The sequence below is a fragment of the Kogia breviceps genome, chromosome 5 (genome assembly GCF_026419965.1).
Source record: "Kogia breviceps isolate mKogBre1 chromosome 5, mKogBre1 haplotype 1, whole genome shotgun sequence".
Taxonomy (NCBI): Eukaryota; Metazoa; Chordata; class Mammalia; order Artiodactyla; family Physeteridae; genus Kogia; species Kogia breviceps.
In genome coordinates this window covers 77,765,014-77,790,159 of record NC_081314.1, presented here as the reverse complement: position 1 = coordinate 77,790,159, position 25,146 = coordinate 77,765,014, and the positions used below count along the sequence as shown (strand labels likewise).

Genomic DNA, 25,146 nt, shown 5'->3' with positions numbered 1-25,146 from the left:
GACTTGCTAGAGGCTATTAGAATAGGTAAGATATGATAGTGGGTTTGGTAAGGGTAGTGGCCGAGACATAGAGGTTGAGAAAAGGGGAGGGAAGTCAAGGATGACTCCTTGCCTTCTGGCTTAACCATCAGTGGAAGTGCCATTTACTGAGGGAGTAAAAGAATTGTTTCAGACATGCTCAGTTTTGAACATTAAAGAGATATACACCTGGAGAAATCAAACAGGACAAAAAGTCAGGTGTTGAGGGATGTCTGGAAAAAAGATATATACACAAGAGTAACATAAGGGTCTAACCTTGAAACAGAAGATGTCTGCTAAATAGCAGCTACTTGAATAATCAACATACAATGCACATTCTCCTTGATACAAAAGTAGCTCCATCAAGATGAGAATAGTTTAAAGTTTTGAACACAACTAAAAAGTATCATTCAGAAAGATTCACAAAGAAAAGTATAGAAATCACAAAAAAAGAGCAAAAGAAAAAAAAGAGTACAAGCACAGAAAAAGATAATCTGAAAGAGAGAGTCCTAGGCCCACAACTATCAGTGGCAAGTATACCTACTGCATACAGGGGTACATTAGGCTTAGTTAAAAGTCACTAAACATAAAAATGGTAAAATTAACGATCCTTGTTCAGATCTATGCTCACCAAGCATTAGAGCAGTTCTTCCTTTTATCAATCAATCTTTACCTATTAATAATTTTATTGGGTTCCAGAAGCTTCTTTTTTTTTCTAATTTTTAAACTCTATTTTATATTGGAGTATAGACAATTAACAATGTTGTGATAGTTTCAGGTGCACAGCAAAGGGACTCAGACACACATATACATGTATCCATTCTCCCGCAAACTCAAACTCCCCTCCCATCCAGGCTGCCACATAACATTGAGCAGAGTTCCCTGTACTATACAGTAAGGTCCTTGTTGGTTGTCCATTTTAAATATAGCAGTGTGTACATGTCGATCCCAAACTCCGTAACTATCCCTTCCCCTACTTCTTTCCCCCAGGTAACCATAAGTTCATTCTCTAAGTCTATGACTCTGTTTCTGTTTTGTAAATAAGTTCATTTGTATCATTTCTTTTAGATTCCGCATATAAGGGATATTATATGATATTTCTCTTTCTCTGTCTGACTTACTTCACTCAGTATGACAATTTCTAGGTCTATCCATGTTGCTCTAAATGGCATTATTTCATTCTTTTTAATAACTGAGTAATATTCCACTGTATATATGTACCACACCTTTTTTATCCATTCCTCTGTTGATAGACATTTAGATTGCTTCCATGTCTTAGCTACTGTAAACAGTGCTGCAGTAAACACTGGGATGCATGTATCCTTTTGGACCATGTTTTTCTCTGGATATATGCCCAGGAGTGGGACTGCAGGGTCATATGGTAGCTCTATTTTTACTTTTTTAAGGAACCTCTATACCATTCTCCATATGGCTATACCAATTAACATTCCCAACAACAGTGTAGGAGGGTTCCCAACTCTCCATATCCTCTCCAGCATTTACTGTTTGTGGATTTTTTGATGATAGCCATTTTGACTGCTGTGAGGTGACATCTCACTGTAGTTTTGATTTGCATTTCTCTAATAATTAGTGATGTTGAACATCTTTTCATGTGCCTCTTGGCCATTTGTATGTCTCTGGAGAAATGTCTATTTAGGTCTTCTGCCCATTTTTTGATTGGGCTGTTTTGATGATATTAAGCCTCATGAGCTATTTGTAAATTTTGGAGACTAATCCCTTGTTGGTCATGTCATTTGCAAATATTTTCTCCCAATCTGTGGGTTGTCTTTCCACTTTGTTTATGGTTTCCTTTGCTGTGCAAAGAATTTTGAGTTTAATTAGGTCCCATTTGTTTATTTTTGTTTTTATTTCCATTATTCTGGCAGATGGCTCAAAAAAGATATTGCTGCAATTTATGTCAGAGAGTGTTCTGCCTATGTTTTCCTCTGGAGTTTTATAGGGTCCAGTCTCACATTTAGGTCTTTAATCCATTTTGAGCTTATTTTTGTGTATGGTGTTAAAGAATGACCTAATTTCATTTTTTTACACATAACTGTTTAGTTTTCCCAGCACCATTTGTTGAAGAAACTGTCTTTCCACCATTGTGTAGTCTTGCCTCCTCTGTTGTAGGTTAATTGACCGTAGACACATGAGTTTATTTCTGGGCTTTCTATACTATTCCACTGGTCTATATTTCCATTTGTGTATCAGTAGCATACTGTTTTGATGACTATAGCTTTGTAGTACAGTCTGAAGTCAGGGAGTCTGATTCCTCCAGCTCCATTTTTCTTTCTCAAGATTGCTTTGGCTATTCAGGGTCTTTTGTGTCTCCATACAAATTTTAAGATTTTTTGCTCTAGCTCTGTGAAAAATGCCATTGGTAATTTGATAGAGATTGCACTGAACCTGTAGATTGCCTTGGGTAGTGTAGTCATTTTGACAGTGTTGATTCTTCCAATCCATGCCATCTGTTTGTGTCTTCATTTCTTTCATCAGTGTCTTATAATAAGTTTTTGGAGTACAGGTCTTTCGTCTCCTTAGGTAGGTTTATTCCTAGGTATTTTATTCTTTTTGACGTGATGGTAAATGGAATTGTTTCTTGAATTTCTCTTTCTGATCTTCCATTGTTAGTGTATAGAAATGCAACAGATTTCTGTGTATTAATTTTGTAACCTTCAACTTCACCAAATTCATTGATGAGCTTTACTAGTTTTCTGGTAGTGTCTGTAGGATCTTCTATGCAAAGTATCATGTCATCTGCAAACAGTGACAGTTTTACTTCTTCTCTAATTTGGATTCTTTTTATTTCTTTTTCTTCTCTGATTGCCATAGCTAGGACTTCCAAGACTACACTGAATAAAAGTGGCAAGAGTGGACATCCTTGTCTTGTTCCTGATCTTAGAGGAAATGCTTTCAGCTTTTCACCATGGAGTATGATATTAGCTGTAGGTTTGTCGTATATGGCCTTTATTATGTTGAGGTATGTTCCCTCTATGCCCACTTTCTGTAGAGTTTTTTTTTTTATCATAAATGGGTGCTAAATTTTGTCAAAAGCTTTTTCTCCATCTATTGAGATGATCATATGGTTTTTATTCTTCAGTTTGTTGATGTGGTATATCACACTGATTGATATGCGGATACTGAAAAATCCTTTCATCCCTGGGATAAATCCCACTTGATCATGGTGTATAATCCTTTTCATGTATTGTTGGATTCAGTTTGCTAATATATTGTTGAGGACTTCTGCATCTATGTTCATCAGTGGTACTGGCCTGTAATTTTCTTTTGTGGTATCTTTGTCTGGTTTTGGTATCAGGGTGATGGTGGCCTCATAGAATGAGTTTGGAAGTGTTCCTTCCTCTGCAATTTTCTGGAAGAGTTCAGAAGTATAGGTGTTAACTCTTAGCTAAATGTTGATAGAATTTGCCTGTGAGGCCATCAGGTCCTGGACTTTTGTTTGTTGGGAGTTTTAAAATTGGAGTTTTAAAATCACACTTTCAATTTCAGTGCTTGTGATTGGTCTGTTCATATTTTCTGTTTCTTCCTGGTTCAGTCTTGGCAGACTGTACCTTTCTAGGAATTTGTCTATTTCTTCCAGGTTGTCCATTTATTGGCATATTGTTGCCTGCAGTAGTCTCTTATGATCCTTTGTATTCCTGTGGTGTCAGTTGTAACTTCTCCTTTTTCATTTCTAATTTTATTGATTTGAGTCCTCTCCCTTTTTTTCTTGATGAGTCTGGCTAAAGATTTATCAATTTTGTTTATCTTTTCAAAGAACCAGCTTTTAGTTTCATTGATCATTGCTATTGTTTTGTCTCTATTTCATTTATTTCTGTTCTGACTTTTATGATTTCTTTCCTTCTACTAACTTTAGGTTTTGTTTGTTCTTCTTTCTCTAGTTCCTTCAGATGTAAGGTTAGGTTGTTTACTTGAGATTTTTCTTGTTTCCTGAGGTAAGATTGTATTGCTGTAAACTTCCATCTTAGAACTGCTTTTGCTGCATCCCACAGGTTTTGTATCATTGTGCTTTCATTTTCATTTGTCTCTAGGTATTTTCTGATTTCTTTTTTGATTTCTTCAGCAGCCCACTGGTGGTTTAGTAGCATATTGCTTAACCTCCACGTGTTTGTGTTTTTTATAGTTATTTTTTGTAGTTTATTTCTAATCTCATAGCATTGTGATTGGAAAAGACGTTTGATATGATTTCAATTTTCTTAAATTTACTGAGGCTCGCCTTGTGTCCCAGCATGTGGGCAATCCTGGAGAATGTTCCGTGTGCACTTAAGAGGAATGTGTATTCTGGTGCTTTTGGACAGAATGCTCTACAGATATCAATTAAGTCCATCTGGTCTCATGTGTCATTTAAGGCCTGTGTTTCCTTATTGATTTTCTGTCTGGATGATATGTCCATTGATGAAAATGGGGTGTTAAAGTCCCCCACTATTATTGTGTTACTGTCAATTTTTCCCTTTATGGCTGTTAGTATTTTGTTTGCCTTATATATCGAGGTGCTCCCATGTTGGGTGTATACATATTTACAACTGTTATATCTTCTTGGATTGATGCCTTGATCGTTATGTAGTGTCCCCTTCTTTGTCTCTTATAACAGTCTTTCAAGTCTATTTTGTCTGATGTGAGTATTGCTACTCCAGCTTTCTTTTGATTTCCAGTTGCACGGAGTACCTTCTTCCATCCCCTCACTTTCAGTCTGTATGTGTCCCTAGGTCTGAGGTGGGTCTCTCGTAGACAGCGTATATATGGGTCTTGTTTTTGTATCCACTCAGCCAGTCTGTGTCTTTTGGTTGGCACATTTAATACATTTACATTTAAGGTAGTTATCGATACGTGTATTCCTACTGCCACTTTCTTAGTTGTTTTGGGTTTGTTTCTGTAGGACTTTTTTCTTCCCTTCCTCTTTTGTTCTCTTGTGCTTTGGTGACCATCTTTAGTGCTGTGTTTGAGTTGCTTTTTGTTTTTTTGGTGTGTGTATATCGTAGTTTTGGGGCTTGCTGTTCCCATGAGGTTTTGATATAACAGTCTATATGTACAAGGCTTTTTTTTTTTTTTTTTAAGTTGCTAGTCTCTTTCCTGCCTAGAGGAGTTCCTTTAGCATTTGTTGCAAAGCAGTCTGGTGGTGCTGAATTCTCTTAGCTTTTGCTTGTCTGTAAGGCTTTTGATTTCTCTGTCAAATATGAATGAGAACTGGGTACAGTATTCTTGGTTGTAGAGTATTCTTGGTTGTAGGTTGTAGGTGCTTCCCTTTCATCTCTTTAAATATATCATGCCACTCGCTTCTGGCTTGCAGAGTTTCTGCTGAGAAATCAGCTGATAACCTTATGGGAGTTCCCTTGTATGTTGTCATTTTTCCCTTGTTGCTTTCAATAATTTTTCTTTGTCTTTACTTTTTGTCAATTTGATTACTACATGTCTCGGTGTGTTTCTCCTTGGGTTTATCCTGCCTGGGACTCTCTGTGCTTCCTAGACTTGGTTGACTGTTTCCTTTCCCATGTTAGGGAAGTTTTCAGCTATTATTTCTTCAAATATTTTCTCAGGTCCTTTCTCTCTCTCTTCTCCTTCTGGGACCCCTATAATGCGAATGTTGGTGTGTTTAATGTTGTCCTTAGGCTGTCCTCATTTCTTTTCATTCTTTTTTCCTTATTCTGTTCTGCAGCAGTGATTTCCACAATTCTGTCTTCCAGGTCACTTATCAGGTCTTCTGCCTCAGTTATTCTGCTATTGATTCCTTCTAGTGTATTTTTCATTTCAGTTATTGTATCGTTCATTTGTTTGTTTGTTCTTTAGTTCTTCTAGGTCTTTGTTAAACATTTCTTTCATCTTCATAATCTTTGCCTCCATTCTGGATCATCTTCACTATCATTATTCTGAATTCTTTTCCTGGAAGGCTGCCTATCTCAACTTCATTTAGTTGTTTTTCTGGGATTTTACCTTGTTCCTTCATCTGCAACATAATCCTCCGCCTTTTCATTTTGTTTAACTTTTTAGGATTGTGGTTTTCATTCTGCATGCTGCAGGATTATAGTTCTTCTTGCTTCTGCTGTCTGTCCTCTGGTGGATGAGGCTATCTAAGAGGGCTGTGCAAGCTTCCTGATGGGAGGGACTGGTGGTGGGTAGAAATGGGTCTTGCTCTGGTGGGCTAAGCCTTGCTCAGTAAAATTTTAATCCACTTGTCTGCTAACGAGTGGGACTGTATTCCCTCCCTGTTTGTTGTTTGGCCTGAGGCAACCCAGCACTGGAGCCTACAGGCTGTTTGGTGGGGCTAATGGCGGCCTCAGGGAGGGCTCATGTCAATGAGTACTTACCAGAACTGCTGCTGCCAGTGCCCTTGTTCCCCTTGGTGAGCCACAGCTGCACCCTGCCCCTGCAGAAGACCCTCCAACACTAGCAGGGAGGTTTGGTTCAGTCTCCTATGGGGTCACTGCTCCTTTCCCTTGGGTCCTGGTGTGCACAAGACTTTGTGTGTGCTCTCCAAGAGTGGAGTTTCTGTTCTGCCCAGTCCTGTGGAAGTCCTGCACTCAAATCCTGCTGCCCTTCAAAGCCAGAATCCCTGGGGATTGCTAGTGCTGTAGCTGGACCCCCAGGCTGGGATGCTGACATGGGGCTCAGAACCTTCACTCCAGTGGGAGAACTTTTGTGGTTTAATTGTTCTCCAGTTTGTTGGTTCGCCCACCTGGCAGGTATGAGATTTGATTTTATCATGATTGTGTCCCCCATTCCCATCTCACTGAGGCTTCTCCTTTGTCTTTGGATGTGTGATATCTTTTTTGGTGGGTTGCAGTGTCTTCCCGTGAATGCTTGTTCAGCAGTTATTTTTTATTTCGGTGCTCTTGCAAGAGGAGGTGAGCACACACCCTTCTACTCTGCCATCTTGAACCAATATTCCAGAAGATTCTTTCTTGATAAAAATTAACTAGAATATGTCGGAATTTTGACCATTCTGAGTTAATTTTTTTATCATGCTGTGTCTTTTCAATGTAAAGTTACTTCTTTTTAATCTACTAAAATTTTCTTGAATGAATTATAATTGCAAGCATTTATTCTTTTCTTTTAAAAAAATTTACTTTTTCCAGAAAGTCTAAGTATATCCCATGTGTGTGTGTATATATATAAATATATTAAAAAGTATATACATATAATATATAATTGCCTGTCTTTTCTCACTAATCTTTAAAAATTCTCGTTTCTATTTAATTTTACCTTTCCTATTGTATCCTTTATGTCCCCTATTGATTGTTCTGCAATGTCTCTTTGCCTTTGTGTTCCAATTTAAGAAAATGGTTTGCTTTCTTCTTCTTTCCTGGGTAATGCTAGATCAAAATTAAACTCTTCTGGTTGTTAAGCCATCTCTTCCTACAGGTCTTTACATATCTACTTTGTGGTCTTCTTACAAAGAAGTGAATGCATAAATTGTTTAAGAACATTAAAATCAAAGTTTCATCTGATATGTCCCAATTTTTTTTTTGTGTGTGTAAATGCATGTTTGTGACAACTTTTATCTCTTGCTAAGCTTTGCTATTTGTTTCCATGTCTCCTTATTAATATCTTTGTATGAATGCCAGGCTAGTTCCTTTTAAATTGCTTATTACTGAATGAGTTGGCTGGACCAGAAAGTTTGGGGTACAGGGTGGGGATGGAAGCACAGGTTATTTTTACAGCCTTTAAAACCAAAAGACTGCCTTGATAGCATCAGATAATCTGACGGACTGTTTCAACCAAATGCTTCCTTTAAACAAAACCATATCAAGGATGGCTTCCGCTCTAGCTTGCTCACTCCAATTTCTATGTGGCCTGCCATAAACAAGGGATAATGTTTTTATACTTCGAAAACAAGCCCGCCACCTTTAGGAAGTACAATTTTCTGTCATATTCTACGTTCTGCTACCACTGAGCATTCTCAACATTCCATGCTTTTACTCTCCCCTTCTTTACATGTAGCTTTTGCCAGATCTTAACCTGCTTAAGCAGCCTTTGCCTGTATTTTGTTGTCCAGGTATTATACCTGTCTTCTTAGTTTTGTTTAATGTGAAGTGAAGCTGTATGGGTAGAACTATGTGTTTACTTTTTATTTTCCTTGTTGCTTTTGTGTGTTTTCTGGGGAGGTCAAGGAGGAGATATTGACTTGCCCTTAAATCATACCTAAATAGTCTATATTCCTCATATACATATAAATAAGAGGCTTTCTATAATACTAAGCAAGCACTGATTATAATTTGTTTCTGTATAATATGCCTATTGGGCAAGAATGTGTTGGCCAGAAGATAAAAGCCATGTGTAGTCCCACTGGTAGTTTTGTTTCTCACAAAAATTAATGAATTAGCATTCTGACTTCATATATTAATCCCTATTTGCTTGATTAATGTGATTTATTTTGAACTTACCCCTTACATAAATGAATTTATTCTTGTTCAGTTACTGAACCTAGAATGCTGAGGTTTATAAGAAATATTACGAAATAGCAAGCAATGCCCTACATACTACTTTGATCAGGTAACATACATATTAGGTTTTGTTACAGAAATAAATTCCACTCCAAGAAAAGAATAATACATGTAACATCTGCTAAATCATAGAATGATTCACCTGGCTCCTTTAGTCACATCATTCTTTTCCTTCTTCACCTTGTTTATGAACATTAACTAGCATGCTATGTATTCTTTTGGGTGTTTAAGCTTTTTAAATTCCACTGAGGTTTTACTGAAGTGGTTAGGTTGATGTAAACTAGAATCTTATGTATGTTTAATATGACCTCAAATTTTCCATTATCCCCTTCTCCCAGTAGGAACTTGGTAAGGTCAAGTCCATATCTCAAACTTGCATTCTTTCTCTGTAAGTAACAATAAAGGCTATTAGAAACATACCTTAAACCCTGTTAATTAATAAATATAACCTAATTCAAAGGTCAGGAAATACTGAGATAACCTAATTTTCTTTGGCAAAATTACTATCTTTGCTTTTCAACCACTGAGTTAGTCAAAGGTATACTTAAAAGTATGTGTTTGGTTAGACGACACATTTAAAAAGATAAACTCCTGAAAATTAATCCAAATAATAGAGAAATATTCAAAGAGTTGGCAGATACAAGTTCCTACATTCTATTAAAAACTCTTTGATCTGGATAGTGAATTAAGTTCAAACTAAACAAATAACAGATTAATAAATCAGACAAAAATATAAAAAGAAAGTTAAGCTTGGGAAGTTAAACATTATTAAGAGGAAGACTTCTAAAAACTGAAATAAAAAATAAGTACAGACAACAAGAATTTATTACCTTCAGGTCGAAACTGTGCAACAATTGTGACAGCCTGGCCAGCATTTTTTAAAGCAGCTGCTGCCTGCTCATGGCTGGCAGTTCTGAGGTCAACACTGTTTACCTGTAAATCAAACCACATATTAAGTTTGAAAGAAAATCATCACACTGATTAGAAATCACAATAGCCTATTCTTTGAGCAGGGATAAATTTTAAAAAAATTACTTGCAATTACTTTATCACTAAAATATTTTCTTGTTCTGATTTACTAAAAATATGTTATACAGTAAAACAAAAATATATTGTATAGTGAATCAAAACAATTTTATTCACTTAAAATACTATGTTTACTGTCAAGTGAACAAATCCAAAACATTTCCCCTAAGTTTTCCAGAAGGTTGTCTATCAATCTCTTGAGAAATGTACCTTAATTTGACAACTTGAAAAATCAACAAGTGTCATCATTTTGTACATTTCATTTCACCAGTAACTCTGGCAATGAGAGGGAAATTCATTTTGTTTACAGCATCCTTTCAACTCCTGCCACATTTTCACTATTACTCATCTCAGTTTCAATTCTCTTCCTTCCTTTCCCAAACTAAAGCTTTCATTCTTTTGGAGTAACAGGAAAGCAATTACTTTAAGTATTAAAATAGTTCAGATTTCACGGACTGACATTTAAATACAGTAAATGTTATTAAAATGAGCAAGAAGACTTTTTTTGAACACAGGGACCTTCCTTGGGTAAAATAATTAATGAGGTGATCAATCCCACTCTAGAAGAATAGGCAACTTCATTCTTATTTCTGAAAGGCTGCCAGCACCTAGTATGCTGCAAGGTACACTATCATTAGATATTGAACCTTTTCCACTACAAGAAAAACTTAATAGGACATTAATGTGAGCATTAAACTTAAATGTAATTAACTTTAAATATTTAAGTTGGCTTTTTCCCCTACGAACAATGAATGAATAAAATACAGCAATGTTTGGGACCTTTACTGAATATTTTTGGAAAGAAGAACTGTCACACAATTTAATATGACAGACTGCTTCACTGATGTCTAATCTAAAACCTGTTAAAAATTACATACCAATTTTGGAAAATTTGACCATAGCCCAGAAATTCCTGGGATCATAAAATTTACATAAAAGAACATTTTAAATGTTTAATGCAAAACATTTAAAGACCTGATGTTTTACATTATCTGTAAAGGATATTACTATGTAACTAAGTTAAAATGTAGACACCTCTCGAACGAAAATCAAGATCCAAAAACCTTAATCTCAACAAGTGTAACATAATGTAGCTTTATTAGAGAATATCTCTAGCTTAGTATCTTATTAGAGAATAACTGAACACAATGTGTAAATAGTTCTACATTGAACATAAAGAAAATCCTCCTAATTTCTAGCAGAAAAAATTAGAGAAGAAATATAAAAGGTAGACAAACTTTCATAACTATTTTAGAGAAGATCACAATTTTTAATGAATTATTCCTGAGCATTGGATCCCTTTGCTACAGAAAAGATCTGAAAACAACCTACATAGATGCAAAGGAGAATAATTTGTAAACAGGACTACAAATTAAAAATGTTCCTAAATAACAGCAAACATTTTAATGGAATACATTATCAAGGATATTTTAGAAGAAATAATGGTAAATGGTACTGAGAAACATATCATGTAAACAGACTTAGGGTCACTTTTTAATGGAGATACAATTTATATAAAATCCAAACTTTTAAAGTGTACAATTTAGTGCTTTTCAGTACATTCACAAGCATGTGCAACCATCACCATGCTTTAATTCCAAAACATTTTCATCAGCCCCCACCCCCCAAAAACCCACTACCCATTAGCATTCATTCCCCACCTTCCCTCTCCCCTTAGACACTGGCAACCACTATTCTACTTTCTAACTCTAAGGATTTGTCTGTTCTGTACATTTTAAATAAAAGGAATATTACAATATGTGGCTATTTGTGTTTGGCTTCTTCACTTAGCTGTTTTCATGGTTCATCCTTGTTTTAGCCTGTTTTAGAACTTTGTTACTTATTATGGTTGAATCATATACCCCATTGTATGGATATTCCATATTTTCTTTATCCACTTTGTTAAATTTATTCTTTTTGATACTACTATAAATAAAATTGTTTTCTTAATTTCACTTTCAGGTTGTTCAACTCTGGTATATAGAAACACAACTGTTTCTTGTATAGTGATTCTCTGTCCTGCAAACTTGCTGAGCTTGGTTATTATCTCTGATAGTTTTTTTGGATTTCCTAAGATTTTCTACATATAAGATCATGGCATCTGCAAATAAGAGATAATTTTCCTTCTTCCTCTTTAATCTAGAAAGCTTTTGTTTCTTTTTCTTGCCTAACTGCCCAATCTAGAAACTCCAGCACAATGTTGAATAAAAGTGGCATGAGTGGACACCTCTGTCTTGTTCCTGATCTCAGAGGGAATGCTTTCAGTGTTTCAGCATTTAGTGTGACATAAGTTATCAGTTTTTCATAAACATCCTTTATCAGGTTGAGGAAGTTCTCTACTATTCCTAATTTGTTTGGTGCTTTAATAATGCAAGCTGTTGGTTTCTGACAGGAGCTTTTTCTGTTGAGATGGTCATATGGCTTATATCCTTAACTCTATTAACATGGTGTTTTACTTTGGTTATCCCTGTGTTGAACCAACTATGCATTCCTTGGACAAATTCCACTTGGTTATGGGGTATAATCCTTGTTTAATGCTGGTGTACAATCCTTTCTTTATGCTGCTGAATCCAGATGTCTATTTTGTTGAGGATTTTTACATATAAATTAATAAGGGATATTGTAGTTTTCTTTTCTTGTGATGTCTTTGTTTGGTTTTATATAAGAATAATATTGGCCTTGTAAAATGAGTTGGGAAGTGTTCTTAAGACCTATTCCCTTTTGGGGGAAGAGTCTGTGAATGGTGCTAATTCCTCTTTAAACGTTCTATAGATTGCACTAGTGAGGCCATCTGGTCCTGGGTTTTTTCCTTTGTGGGAAGTTTTGATTATCAATTCAATCTCCTTAATTGTTACAGGTCTACAGTTATAGTTTCCATTTCTTCTTGAGTCAGTTTCAAAAGTTTATGTCTTTCTACAAATTTATCAACAATTACACAATATGTGTAACTATATGTCACACATAATCTATATAACACATATATTATAAAATGTCCTTAGATTTTGAGAAACAATTTTTGTCCTAAAGTCTACTTTGTTTGATACGTGTATAGACATTTTATGTGTTTCTTGGTTTCTGTTTGCATAGCATATCGTTTCCAACCTTTTACTTTCAACAAAGATTGAATCTAAAGTGTGTCTGTTGTAGAAAGTATATAATTTGATCTTTTTAAATCTACCGTCAATATCTGTCTTTTAGTTGGAGTATTTTACCCATTTACCTTCAATGTAATTTATTGAAAAAAAAGATTTATGCCATCCATTTTGCTATTTGTTTTCATCAAACCTTGTCTTTTTTGTTCCTCTACTCCTCTATTACTAACTTCTTCTGTAAAATAGGTATTTTCCACTGTACTATCTTAATACCCTTTAAAAAATTATATATATTTTGAGTTATTTGCTTAGTGGTTTCTCTAGATCATAATTAACATTTTATAACCATTTACTTTGAATTAATACCAACTTAGTTTCAATAGTATATAAAAACTCTGCTCTTATAATTCTGTGCCCTCTATACCCCCTGTGATACTACTGTCATATAAATTACATCTTTATACAGTGTGTGTGTGTGCCCATCGACACAGATCTAAAATTATTGCTTCATTTAGTTGTTGTTTAAATTATAAAGGAGAAAAAAAAGTTACAAACAAAAAATGCACTTATGCTGTTTTACCTTTACCTATATAGTTACTTTTTAACAGTGCTCTTTATTTCTTCATATGGATTTGGGCTACTCTCTAACGTCCTTTCTTTTTAGTCTGAGGGATTCTCTTTAGTACTCCTTGTAGGGCAGGTTTACTGTCTATAAGAGAAGTTAAGGAGATTAATAACTTCCTTAGCTTTTGTTTACCTGGGACTCGGATTTGTCCTTCATTTCTGAAGGATAGTTTGACTGGGTATAGAAACCTTGGACAATGGTTTTTTTCTTTCAGAACTGTCTTCTGGACTCCATGATTTCTGACAAGAAATCAACTGTTAATCTTACTGAGGATTCCCTGTAATCAGTGATTTCTCTTTGCTTTCAGGATTCTCCCTTTGTCTTTTGATATTTATGATTTATCTGTGGTGTGGATCTCTTCAAGTTTACTCTACTTGTAGTTCACTTAGCTTCTCAGATGTGTACAATGTTTTTAATTAAATTTGGGAAGTTTTTTGTCATTATTTATTCAAATATTCTTTCTGCCTCTTTCTCTCTCTCTCTTGTCATTCTGACCTCATTATACATACATTGTTACACTTGATGGTATCCCCACAGGTCTTTGAGCCTCTGACAATTTTTCTTAATTCTTTTTTCTTTCTGTTCTTCAGCCTGGGTAGTCTTAACAGACATACCTACCAGTTGGCGGATTTTTTTCTTTTGCCAGGTCAAATCTGCTGTTGAACTCGTCTAGAGAATTTTTTTTTTTTCATTTCAGTTATTGTACTTTTCAACACCAGAATTTCTGTTTGTTTCTTTTTCACAAAAGAAATCTCTTTATTGACATACTCTACTTGGTGTGATATTGTTCCTATACTTTCCTTACATTCTTTAGACATGGTTTCCTTTAGTTCTTAGAATGTATTTAGAATATCTGATTTAAAATCTTTGTCTAGTAGTATAGTGTTGGGCTTCCTTACAGACAGTTTCTACTGATTGCTTTTCCCCGTGTATATTTTCTTGTTTTGCTGCATGTCTCAATTTTTTGTTGAAAACCAGACATTTAAAATAATATAAAGTAGCAATCTGGGTATAAGATCTGTCCTCCTACCCAGGGCTTGATATTACTGCTGTTTGTTATAGTAGTTGTTTGGTGACTTTTCTGAATTCTGTAAGGTTTGTATTCTTTGTTTTATGTGCCAGTGAAGTGTCTGTCTGATTTAGCAGAGTGGTCAGTTAATGACTGGACAGAGATTTCATTAAATGTGTGCATGTTGGGTAATGCCTTCAGCAATCAGCTAGGCAACTGATAATTCTGCCTTAATCTTCACTTCTTTCTTGCACAGAGTCTCATGGTCAGCCAGAGGTGAGAGTTTAGGGCCTTTTCAGGTCTTTCCTGAGCAGGCACACAGTCCAAGACCATGCATGTGTGTCCTCCTCGATTCCAAAGTATAAGAGCTTTTCAAAGGTCCTATGGAGATTTCACTCCCTAGCTTTTCCTTTTAAGTTTTTGATTAGTCTACTGTTTGCCCCAACTGTTACCAATGTCTCAGACAGCCATAATATGCCTGTAATTGTTTTGGCAATTACCCCAGGGGAAAAGGCTTTTGCACTGGTGGAGCTTTGAATCAGGTCAAATACAGAGAATCTTTCAAATAGGATGTTCCAAGAACCCACCAGACAGGTCAAATTATGAAAGTTCTTTGGAAAAGAAGCTCGGAACGTTCTATCACCATTTTGCTCTCTCTAGTGGCTGTTGGGCCACTGGTTCTCACTGAAAAGGTGGGCTATTTTTCAAGGCTAATGTGGTGATAGAGAGCCAGGGATGGGACTTAGGCAAATTAAAACTCCACAAAGCTCATTCTTACAGAGATTCAGCAATTTTTTTTTGAGTAACACTTCCTGAATGGCTGTCAGTCAGTCGTTGGTTAATTTCCAGAGCTCTGAAAAAGTTTATTCTAAAAACAATTTTGGCCACTTTTCTCACAGTTTTTATGAAGGAGAGAATTTCTGTTGAAGTCTCTTGGGCCACTTTCCATGTTTCTACATTTTCAGGGAATATCAACTATATCCTGCCCTCTGCTTGGCATCACTGGAAATAACAGTAATATTTCCATTTACACCATAGTGAAAAATGCACTGTTCAACATCTGTACAATAATAAATCTTGACTTCAAAAGCTTCTTTCTTCAACAAAATTAAATATATCAAAGGGAATATTTTATAAAAATTATTATTTATTTCCTTGCCTTCCCAAATATTTATGCTTTTCTCAGTAATGTGGGTTATCATTAAGAACATCAATAACAGGGATGTCTTTAGAACAGTGGTTCACAAGGTTTGGTCCCAGCAGCAGCAACATCAATATCTCATGGAAACTTGTAAGAAATATAAATTTTCAAATCCTATCCAAGTCATACTGAATCAGAAACTTTGGGGATGGAATCTAGGAATCTGTTTTTTAATAAGGTCTTGAGGTTATCCTGATACAAGCTGAAGACTGAAAATAGCTAAATTTTGTGTAAAGAGATACTTAAATAAGTGTTTCTGGGTTTTATTTTAGTTTTGAATATCTTTTCTCATGTTTTTCTCTTGTTCCTAAGGTCTTTCCTATTGCTTCTCAGGGTATTTCCCTAGGGTATTTCCCTAGAGCAGCTTAGTAACCATTAAAATATTTAAGATTATGGATGCATACTGCCAAACAGAAGGCTGAATTTAACTTACAGTAACATTAGGGCAAGCAACTGGTTGGGAGAGTCTGGGACTTTCAGTTTTAAAACTTAGCCTAAAGGGGTTTCCAGACATGGGGCTTTCAGTGCCATAATTGGGAAAGTTCTGGGTGAACCACGTTGTGTTCGTCAGACTAACATATTCTAGCAGTGTGACAGTAACCCACATAAAGAGGTCCCACATGGACAATTTAAAAAACATATATTTTTGTTTTGAGTTTTTCACACATACCTCTAAGCCAACTGAGAATTTATTTTGACACAAGGTGTGAAGTGAGGCTCTAAGCTAATTTTATTCTGCTAAGCAACTAGCTAATTTCTCCAACATTTATTTTTTAAAAATTCATTCCTTATTACTAATTTGTCCTTATACTGTAAATTATTTTTAAAACTTAAATTACAGTATAACTTACAAGAAATAAAATGTACAAATTTAAACAGTTCAGTTGGAAGGATTTTTGACAACTGTATATGTCCATGAAACGACAAACCCAAACATACCTTTTCCATCAACCAACCCAGAAATCTCCACTATGCCTCTTTATAATAGGACAATTAGCGGCAACCACGTTCTGACTTATCAATACAAATTAGTGTTGCCTGCACATGATTATAATTAGAATCATAGAGTATGTATTTTTGTGGTGTGTTCTGTTTTACTCAACATGATGTGTTTTAGTGTCATCCATGCTGTTTGAGTTTTATTATGGATAGGCTATTAAAAACATTCCTGTTATAGTGTAAACATAAGATTTCTTGGATAAAATCTGGGTGATAAGGTTAGGTGTATGTATAATTTCTTTAAAACTTCCCCCAAAGTTCTTGTAGTGGTTGTGTAGTTTTACATGCTCACCAGTAAAGAATAAGAGTTATAACTGCTCCACATCCTCTCTAATGTTTGTTGTCATCATTATTTTTTCTTTAGCCATTCAACTGGATAGGATATGGTATTTCACTATGGCTTTAAAAATGTTTTTACTTAGGCATAATTTACATTCAATAGAGTAATCGTTTTTAGTTTACAGGTAAGAGTGTTAAGAACTGTGTATGTTGTATAGCCACTGCCACAATCAAGATGTAAAAAAGTGACATTGCTCCCACCAAAATTCCTCTAACCCTGTTTTGTTTATTCATTGTGTTTTTTGCATTGCTCTGATGCCTAACGTTAAGTAAATTTTCATGTGTTTATAAGCCACTGATACACCTTGTTTTGTGAAATATGTAAGTCTTTTGCTCATTTATTTATTAGTATTATTATTTTGGCTGCGTTGGGTCTTCATTGCTGCATGCGGGCTTTCTCTAGTTGCAGCGAGTAGGGGTTACTCTGTTGCGGTGCGTGGTCTTCTCATTGCGATGGCTTCTCTTGTTGCAAAGCACAGGCTCCAGCTGCATGGGCTTCAGCAATTGCAGCACACGGGCTCAGCAGTTGCGACACGCAGGCCCTAGAGGGCACGGGCTTCACAGTTGTGGTGTGTGGGCTCTAGGGCACATGGGCTTCAGTAGTTGTGGTGCACAGGCTCAGTAGTCGTGGCTCACAGGCTACAGAACACAGGATCAGCAGTTGTGGTGCATGGGCTTAGTTGCTTTGCGGCATGTGGGATCTTCCCAAACCAGGGATCGAACCCGTGTCCCCTGCACTGGCAGGTGGCTTCTTAACCACTGTGCCACAAGGGAATTCCCCTCATTTTTATAAATTTATTTGTTTATTTATGGCTGCATGGGGTCTTCATTGCTGCGCACGGGCTTTCTCTAGCTGCAGCGAGTGGGGGCTGCTCTCTGTTGTGGTGCACAGGCTTCTTACTGCAGTGGCTTCTCTTGCTGTGCAACGTGGGCTCTAGGGTGCGGGCTTCAGTAGTTGTGGCACGTGGGCTCAAGGGCACAGGCTCAGTAGTTGTGGCACATGGGCTTAGATGCTCCTCGGCATGTGGGATCTTCCTGGACCAGGGCTCAAACCCGTGTCCCCTGCATTGGCAGGCGGATTCTTAACCACTGCACCACCAGGGAAATCTCCCCTCATTTTTAAATTGAGTTACTCATTTTTCACTGCTGCTTTGTGGGATGTGTTTATATATTCTGGATATAAGTTTTTTGTGAGATATATGTACTGAGAATATTTTTTCCCATCGTACAGCTTTCCTATTTGGTTTCTTAATGGCACATTTTTTTACGGTTACTGTTTAACATATCTTGTCCAAGAAACTGTCGTCTACCTCAGGGTTGCAAAGATATCCTTCTATGTTTTCTTCCAGGAGGATTATGGTTCTGGGCTTCACATTTAGATTTATAATCATCTAGAGTTAATTTTTATATCTGGAGTAAGACTGAGTTGAAATCTGTATTTTTCCATAAAGATAGCCAGCTGTTTCAGCATCATTTATTAAAAACTTTCCTTTCACCACTGGACTGACTTGATCCCTTGGTACCATTTAAGAAATCTTTGACTAATCCAAGTTCACTAAGATTTTCTTGTATGTTTTTTTCTAGAAGTTTAGTTCTACAATCCCTTTCAAGTTAATTTTTATAGATGATGAGTGGTAAGGCTAAAGTTATTTTCTTCTTTTCTCTACTTATTCTACCAGTTATAGAAGAGGGTGTTTAAATCCCCAACTCTGTAGATTTGTCCATTTCTCTCTTTAGTTCTGGGAATTTTTGCTTTATGTGTTTTGAAAGGATTACTAGGTACATGCACAATGAGGGCTGTTATGTCTTCTTGAAGAAATGATGCTTTCATTATAATAAAATCTCTCAGTAATAACACCATTTGCCTTGAAGTCTATTTTGTCTCATATGAATACAGTCACACCATCTTTCATATGTTGTTTATATAGCATAATTTCTTCTACTCTTTTACTTACAACATATGAACCTTTAAAGTGAATTTCTGATAAAGGGTCTATATTTGGGTCTTGGTTTTTTTGAACCGAGCTGACAATTTCTGCATCTTAATTAAAGTGCTAACTATAATATAGATATTAATATGGTTGTATTTTAACCTCACATCTTGGCACTGCTTTTTGCTACCTTGTCTTTTCTTCCTTTCCTACCTTTGTTTGGAAGAAGCATGAATTTTTTCATACTTCATTTTATTTCCTGTATTGACTTATAAAAACTATACCCTTTGGGGGTATTTTTAGTGTTTCCTCTAGAGATTATAACATGCAAGCATGAATTATCACAGGCTACTTTCAATTAATTTTATACCACTTCTCAAACTGTATAAGAACCATCCTCCCCCTTTCTATTTGTGTTTTGGCGGCCTTATATCTTACTTCTACATATGCCATAACTCACACAATACGATGCAGTTATTTTGTTTTAAAGAGCCAATCATCTTATAATGAAACATGTAAAATTATTTTCTAAAAATGTACCTTTTATACTTATCCAGGTATTTTATCCCTTCTGTTATTCTTATTTCCTGTCTGCAGATTTAAGTTCCATCTGATATAATTTCTCTTTAACCAGAACAATTTCTTCTAGTATTTCTTGTAGGTCTGTCAAGAACAAATTCTCTAAGATACTGTCTGTTTGAAAATGTCTTTATTTCAACTTCATTTCTGATGACTAATTTCAGGAGATATAGGATTCTAGGTTGAAGGTTTTTTCTTTCACCACTTTAAAGATACTGTTCCATTCCTTTACGTCTTCTAATATTTCCACTGAGAATCCAGCTGTCATCTGTACTGTTCCTATATATGTAACATGTTTCTATGTTTACTTTTAACATGTGCTCTTTAGCATAGCTTTCTAGCACTTTACAATGTATCTAGGTCTGGTTTCCTTTGCATGTATTCTGCCTCAGCTTTGCTGTGCTTCACAGATCTGTGTTGATATCTTTCATCAGTTTTCGAAAGTTTTTTGTCATTATGTCTTCAAAGATTCTGTCTCCTCTTTATTGTCTGACATCTCCTCTTTATTTCCATAGACCTTGGATGCTCTGGCCTACTTTTTTTCCCTGATTTTCCCCCCACCCCTCCTGATTTACGTTTCAGTTTGGAAACTTTCTTTGACCTATGTTCAAGTTCACTGATTCTTCCCTCATCATATTCCAGTGTGCTGTTATGCCTTTCAGACAAAATTTTCACGTGTGATAGTTAAAAAAAAATTTTCTAGCAATTCCATGTGACTCATTTTTCATATGTTCTATATCTTTGCTGAAATTCTCCCATCTTATCATCCATATTGTCTACCTTTACTCCTATATCCTTTAGTATTTTTATCATCATTTTATCTTATTTTAAAATACCTGTTTGATAAATCCAACATCTGAGCTTTTTCTCAAGTTACTTATACTGACTCTTTTGTCTTGACAACCAGTTTTTCTTTCTTTTTTGCATGTTTTGTAATTTTAAATTATAAAGTAGACACTTCGGATAAAGTAACAGTAGAGTTTGAAATAAAAAATAAATAATATTTAATTCCAGAATTGGGAATAACCCTTGTGCCAGGCCACTAGAGTGGGGCAGCTGTATCTATATGATCTATAGTTGAGCTGCTACTGGATTTTTTTTTTTTTTTTTTGCGGTATGCGGGCCTCTCACTGTTGTGGCCTCTCCCGTTGCGGAGCACAGGCTCCGGACGCACAGGCTCAGCGGCCATGGCTCACAGGCTTAGTTGCTCCGCGGCATGTGGGATCTTCCCGGACCAGGGCACGAACCCGTGTCTCCTGCATCGGCAGGCGGATTCTCAACCACTGCGCCACCAGGGAAGCCCTGCTACTGGATTTTGTTGTAGCTTTAAGTTTAGTTTCAAATGTTTTGAGAGCAGAATTAAGACTCTTCTTTCTGAGGCGCTTAGGCTATGAGCACTGGTAAAATTCCTTTTACTGGTGTAAAGATCTCATCTCATTACACACACACACACACACACACACACACACACACACACACACACACACACACACACCTTTATAACCCTGTAGCCAGCTTCTGAAGTTGCTGGTAAGTTTTCTTTGCTCTCTAGACCTGTCCCAGGCTTGCTGTTTCTTGGAGGTATCTCTGTCCACTCTGCCTCAGAGGGCTTTTTCTCAGCTTTCTTGCCCCACTCTCACCCCTGAGCAGCTCAAAGTTCACAGTTGCTGAGATTAGTTTTCACAGATCTTCTGCTCAAGGTCCCCTATTTACTGGCAGGTGCCTTGTATTTTGGGATGCTCTGTATGACTCAGTAATAAATTTTTCTTAATTCCCTGTTGTTTCACAACCTTTGGTTTACAAGCTCTGAGGTCTCAGTGAAGACCCATGGAAAAGAGTTGGCAGGTAGGTACAGACTTGCTCTGTGGCTTCGCAGAATTTTTTATCAGTTTCACCAGTCGACTGAGGCCATTACATGTTGCGGTAAAGTCTGGCTGGTTCCTCACTAACCCCGTCTAACCCTTCTCTTTCTCCCACCGCTCTTCCAAGAAGGAGCTGCCATGGGTGTCTTCTCTTCTATGTAGGGATAGTTACTATCTGGAAGTTACTTTACTTAGGTCACTTTGAATTCTCAGTTCTCTGATGAGTTTAGTTTTTCTAAACTTATCCAGATGGTTTTGCTTGTTATGGTAAGGGTGATGGTCTCTTAAGGCCCTCAACATTCTAGCACTGTAACTAAGGTGTATTTCCGCTTTACAAATCCGTTCCAATAATCATTATTTTGGGGTAGTACTATGCTATTTTAGTTTCTGTAGCCTGAAGCATATGGGTACAATTGCCGTTTACTTGCACTGCATATTAATAATTTCCTTTATTTTCTAAAACTGTAGTACTATAATCCTTAACAAAGTACCATAGCCTATTTGAAGACTCAAATTCCCAAGATTTTCATTCAAATATCAGCTAGTTATACCAATATCTCAGAACAGCTAAAACCAGAAAGAACTCTACTTCTTTTTTGTGTGTGTGTGGTACGCGGGCCTCTCACTGTTGTGGCCTCTCCTGTTGCGGAGCACAGGCTCTGGACACACAGGGTCAGTGGCCATGGATCACGGGCCCAGCCACTCCATGGCATGTGGGATCTTCCCGGACCAGGGCATGAACCCGTGTCCCCTGCATCGGCAGGCGGATTCTCAACCACTGCGCCACCAGGGAAGCCCAAAAGAGTTTATTTTATTTTTATTTTTTGTGGTAAGCGAGAACTCTACTTCTTTTGTAAATGATTAGCCACCTTCTTTCTGTCTTGGACTCAGTCTACCTTGAATTACAAAGGATCCTCAAAAAGATAGACTGCAGGAATATGGTATGTCTAAGTATGTGCGGGGAAGGATCAGGTGGCAGGAGGGACTGCAATCTTAAAACTGCAATAAAAGATCCAATTTTTGGAATGCTTTTCCTATCATGTTCCAGCCACATATATCTTCAGTTTGAAGAGTACTTTCTGATTTTCTTTACTTTATATTGAAAAAATGATCTAAAATAGTTATCAATACTGAATAGCATTGCTGACCCAGGATATAGGTTTTATCCCTATATCTCAGATCCTAAAATTTCAGATAGTGTTACTTAAATTTTTAATTAAAAACAAAACGATGTAGCATAATATAGTGGTTAAGGTAAATCCTGGCTATACTGCTTATTAGGTTTTATTAGCTACTATGAGCAAATCAACCTCTAAACTTCAGTTTTCTCAATGGAAAAATGGTGATAAGAATGATGCTCCCAAGTCTATCACAATCGACTTAAGAAATTTTTCAAAGAATACCACTCCCCAATTCAGGCAGCACTGAATACCCACATGTGAAGTATATAAAGTACTACTGACATTAAGTTCACAATGAAAAATTTAGAACACAGGAAAACAATGTACTGTAAGTCACCATAAAGTAACATGTATTAGATACCTACAAACTTCAGAAAACAGAACTATTATTTATAGAATACAGGCTTATTTCATTTTACTGTGTTTCACATTATTGTACTTTGCAGGTATTACATTTCTTACAAATTGAAGGTTTGTGGCAACCCTGCTTTGAGCAAGTCTATTGGTGCCATTTTCCTGACAGCATTTGCTCACTTTGTGTCTCTGTCACATTTTAATAATTCTTGCAATATTTCAAACTCTCCACCAGCAAAAAGATTATGACTTTCTGTAGGCTCAGATGATGGTTAGCATTTTTTAGCAATAAAGTATTTTTTAAATTAAGGTATGGACATTGTTTTTTAAGATATAATGCTAATCTAATAGACTACAATATAGTATAATTATAAGTTTTACGTGTACTGGGAAACCAAAATATTTGTTTGACTTGCTTTATTGTAATATCTGCTTTTTGGTGGTGGTCTGGAACTGAACCTGCAATATCTTCGAGGTATGCCTGTATAAGATAAATAGGTTTAAAAGAAAAACCTAAAAGAACATAAGAAACTTTAACCAAGACTCCCCCAAAACCACCAAGGAAGATTTGAAAAAGAATTAGAAAAGAACTTCTAGAAAGAAAATGGTACTTTGAAATGAAAAAGTTAGTTTTAGCCTAAAGAGATTAGACACAGATGAAGAAAATTTATGAGCTAGAAAACAGATCTGACTGAAATTAAGTACAAGGAGATAGAGTTGATAAATATGAAATTGGGATTAAAAGACATGGAGAATAGAATGGTAATGTCCTCTCATAAGAGTTCAAGAAGGATGGAATACACACAATGTGGGAAAGGCAAAATTTAAAAAGATAATGGCTAAGATTCCAGAATTGATGAGACAGGACTCCTCTGATTCAGCAAGCATAACGAATTCCAGATAGAATAAATAAAATGCTAGACACAGATACATTTTAGTAAAACTGCAGTGTACCAACGACTAAGAGACTTAAGAGCAATCAGTGAAAAAAAGAAATCACCTACAAACAACAAAGAGTGATCTTTTTTGTTAACAGCAACAAAAGAAGACAGATAGTATAAAGTAATATGTTCATAGTATTGAGAGACAATACTTGTCAACATAGAATTCTAGACTAAATTTATAAGTGAGGGTAGATTAAAAACAGTTCCAGGTAAACGCTAAGAGTATTTACCATCAAGAAATCACTGCTGAAAGAACAATCTAAGAGCTCCCACTAAGGTGCACTTGGATATTTGAGGGGCATTTTTGCTTTATGAAATAACTAAGGAGTTCTACTAGCATGAGGATGGGAGCTAGAAAAGCTAAATTTTCTACAGTGATCAAGATAGTCCTATACTATGAATCCAGTCCCAATGCTGTTAGTGACTTGCTGAGAAACACGTAAGAAAGAAGTGAGATACAAGAAAGAATGATGAACAAAAAATTGTGGAACACTTGGATTAGTTGTTAAAAAAACAAAAAGAAAAATGACCAAGTATGAGGGATATAAAAATGAAACAGAAGTAAAATACTAGAAACAGCCCCATTATAATTAAGGTTTCCCCAAATCTGAGTCATTCGGGAGAACAGCTGAATTACTGATAAAGTTTTAGTCTAAAATTGTATGGGTGATAGCCACATAAGTGCAGACACAAACTGAAAGTAAAAAATGGAGAAAAGATGAGGCAAATATCAAGCAAAAAAGTCAGCATAGCCACAGTAATATCAGGCATTATAGCTTCTAGGGTAAAAACCATTATTACAGGTAAAGAGGATCATTACCTAATGGTAAAAAATTTCAACTCACCAGGAAGGAATGCTGATTCTAAACTTAGATGCACCTAGTAACATGGTTTCAAAGATATAAGGAAAAAAATTGCTGCCAGGACAAACTGTTAAACCCACCATTCAGATAAACTTTAAGTCTCCTTTAATAACAGATAAAGCAATAACAGATTGAAGTATAAAGGAGATATGAACTATGCAAGTAACAAGGATGAGTTAACAGACATACAGAAAACCTTGCAGTCAACAAATAGAGAATACATGCTTTCTTCAAGCACGTTCATAAAGACTGACCTCTTATAAGTAAGTCAAATACCAAAAGAAAATCTATCATACAGAACATGTTCTCGGTCAACACTGTAATTCTACAATTAAGTTGTAAAATGTTAGAAGAAGATAGCCATAAGTATCACCCATAACTTTAGAATATAAAAAACAATTTTGTTTAATAATTAACAGGTCATAGTTAAAATAATAAAAACATTATTTTGATTAACATATCCTACCGATATAATACGATCTCCTTTCCTGAGCTCTCCACTAAGATCAGCAGGTCCGCCAGCCAAAATAAAGGAAATAAATATTCCTTCTCCATCTTCACCTCCTACAATGTTGAAACCAAGGCCTGTTGAACCACGATGAAGAACAACTTTTCTAGGTTCCCTGAAAATTAAAAAAATATTGAATATCTTAAAACATATAGAGAA

At 36.0% G+C, this 25,146-nt stretch overlaps 1 protein-coding gene across 25 annotated transcripts in view; it reads right to left on the bottom strand.

Annotated features, from left to right (window-relative positions):
• The window catches only part of DLG1 (discs large MAGUK scaffold protein 1), a 313,869-nt gene that overhangs the window by 72,804 nt on the left and 215,919 nt on the right, over positions 1 to 25,146 (bottom strand). For all 25 annotated transcript variants that reach the window (XM_067034266.1, XM_067034270.1, XM_059064880.2 and 22 more), the window contains 2 exons: positions 24,946 to 25,102; positions 9,305 to 9,407 (listed from right to left, as the gene is read on the bottom strand). In XM_067034266.1, the coding sequence (XP_066890367.1) occupies positions 9,305 to 9,407; positions 24,946 to 25,102 (260 nt within the window). The remainder of the gene's footprint in view (positions 1 to 9,304; positions 9,408 to 24,945; positions 25,103 to 25,146) is intronic.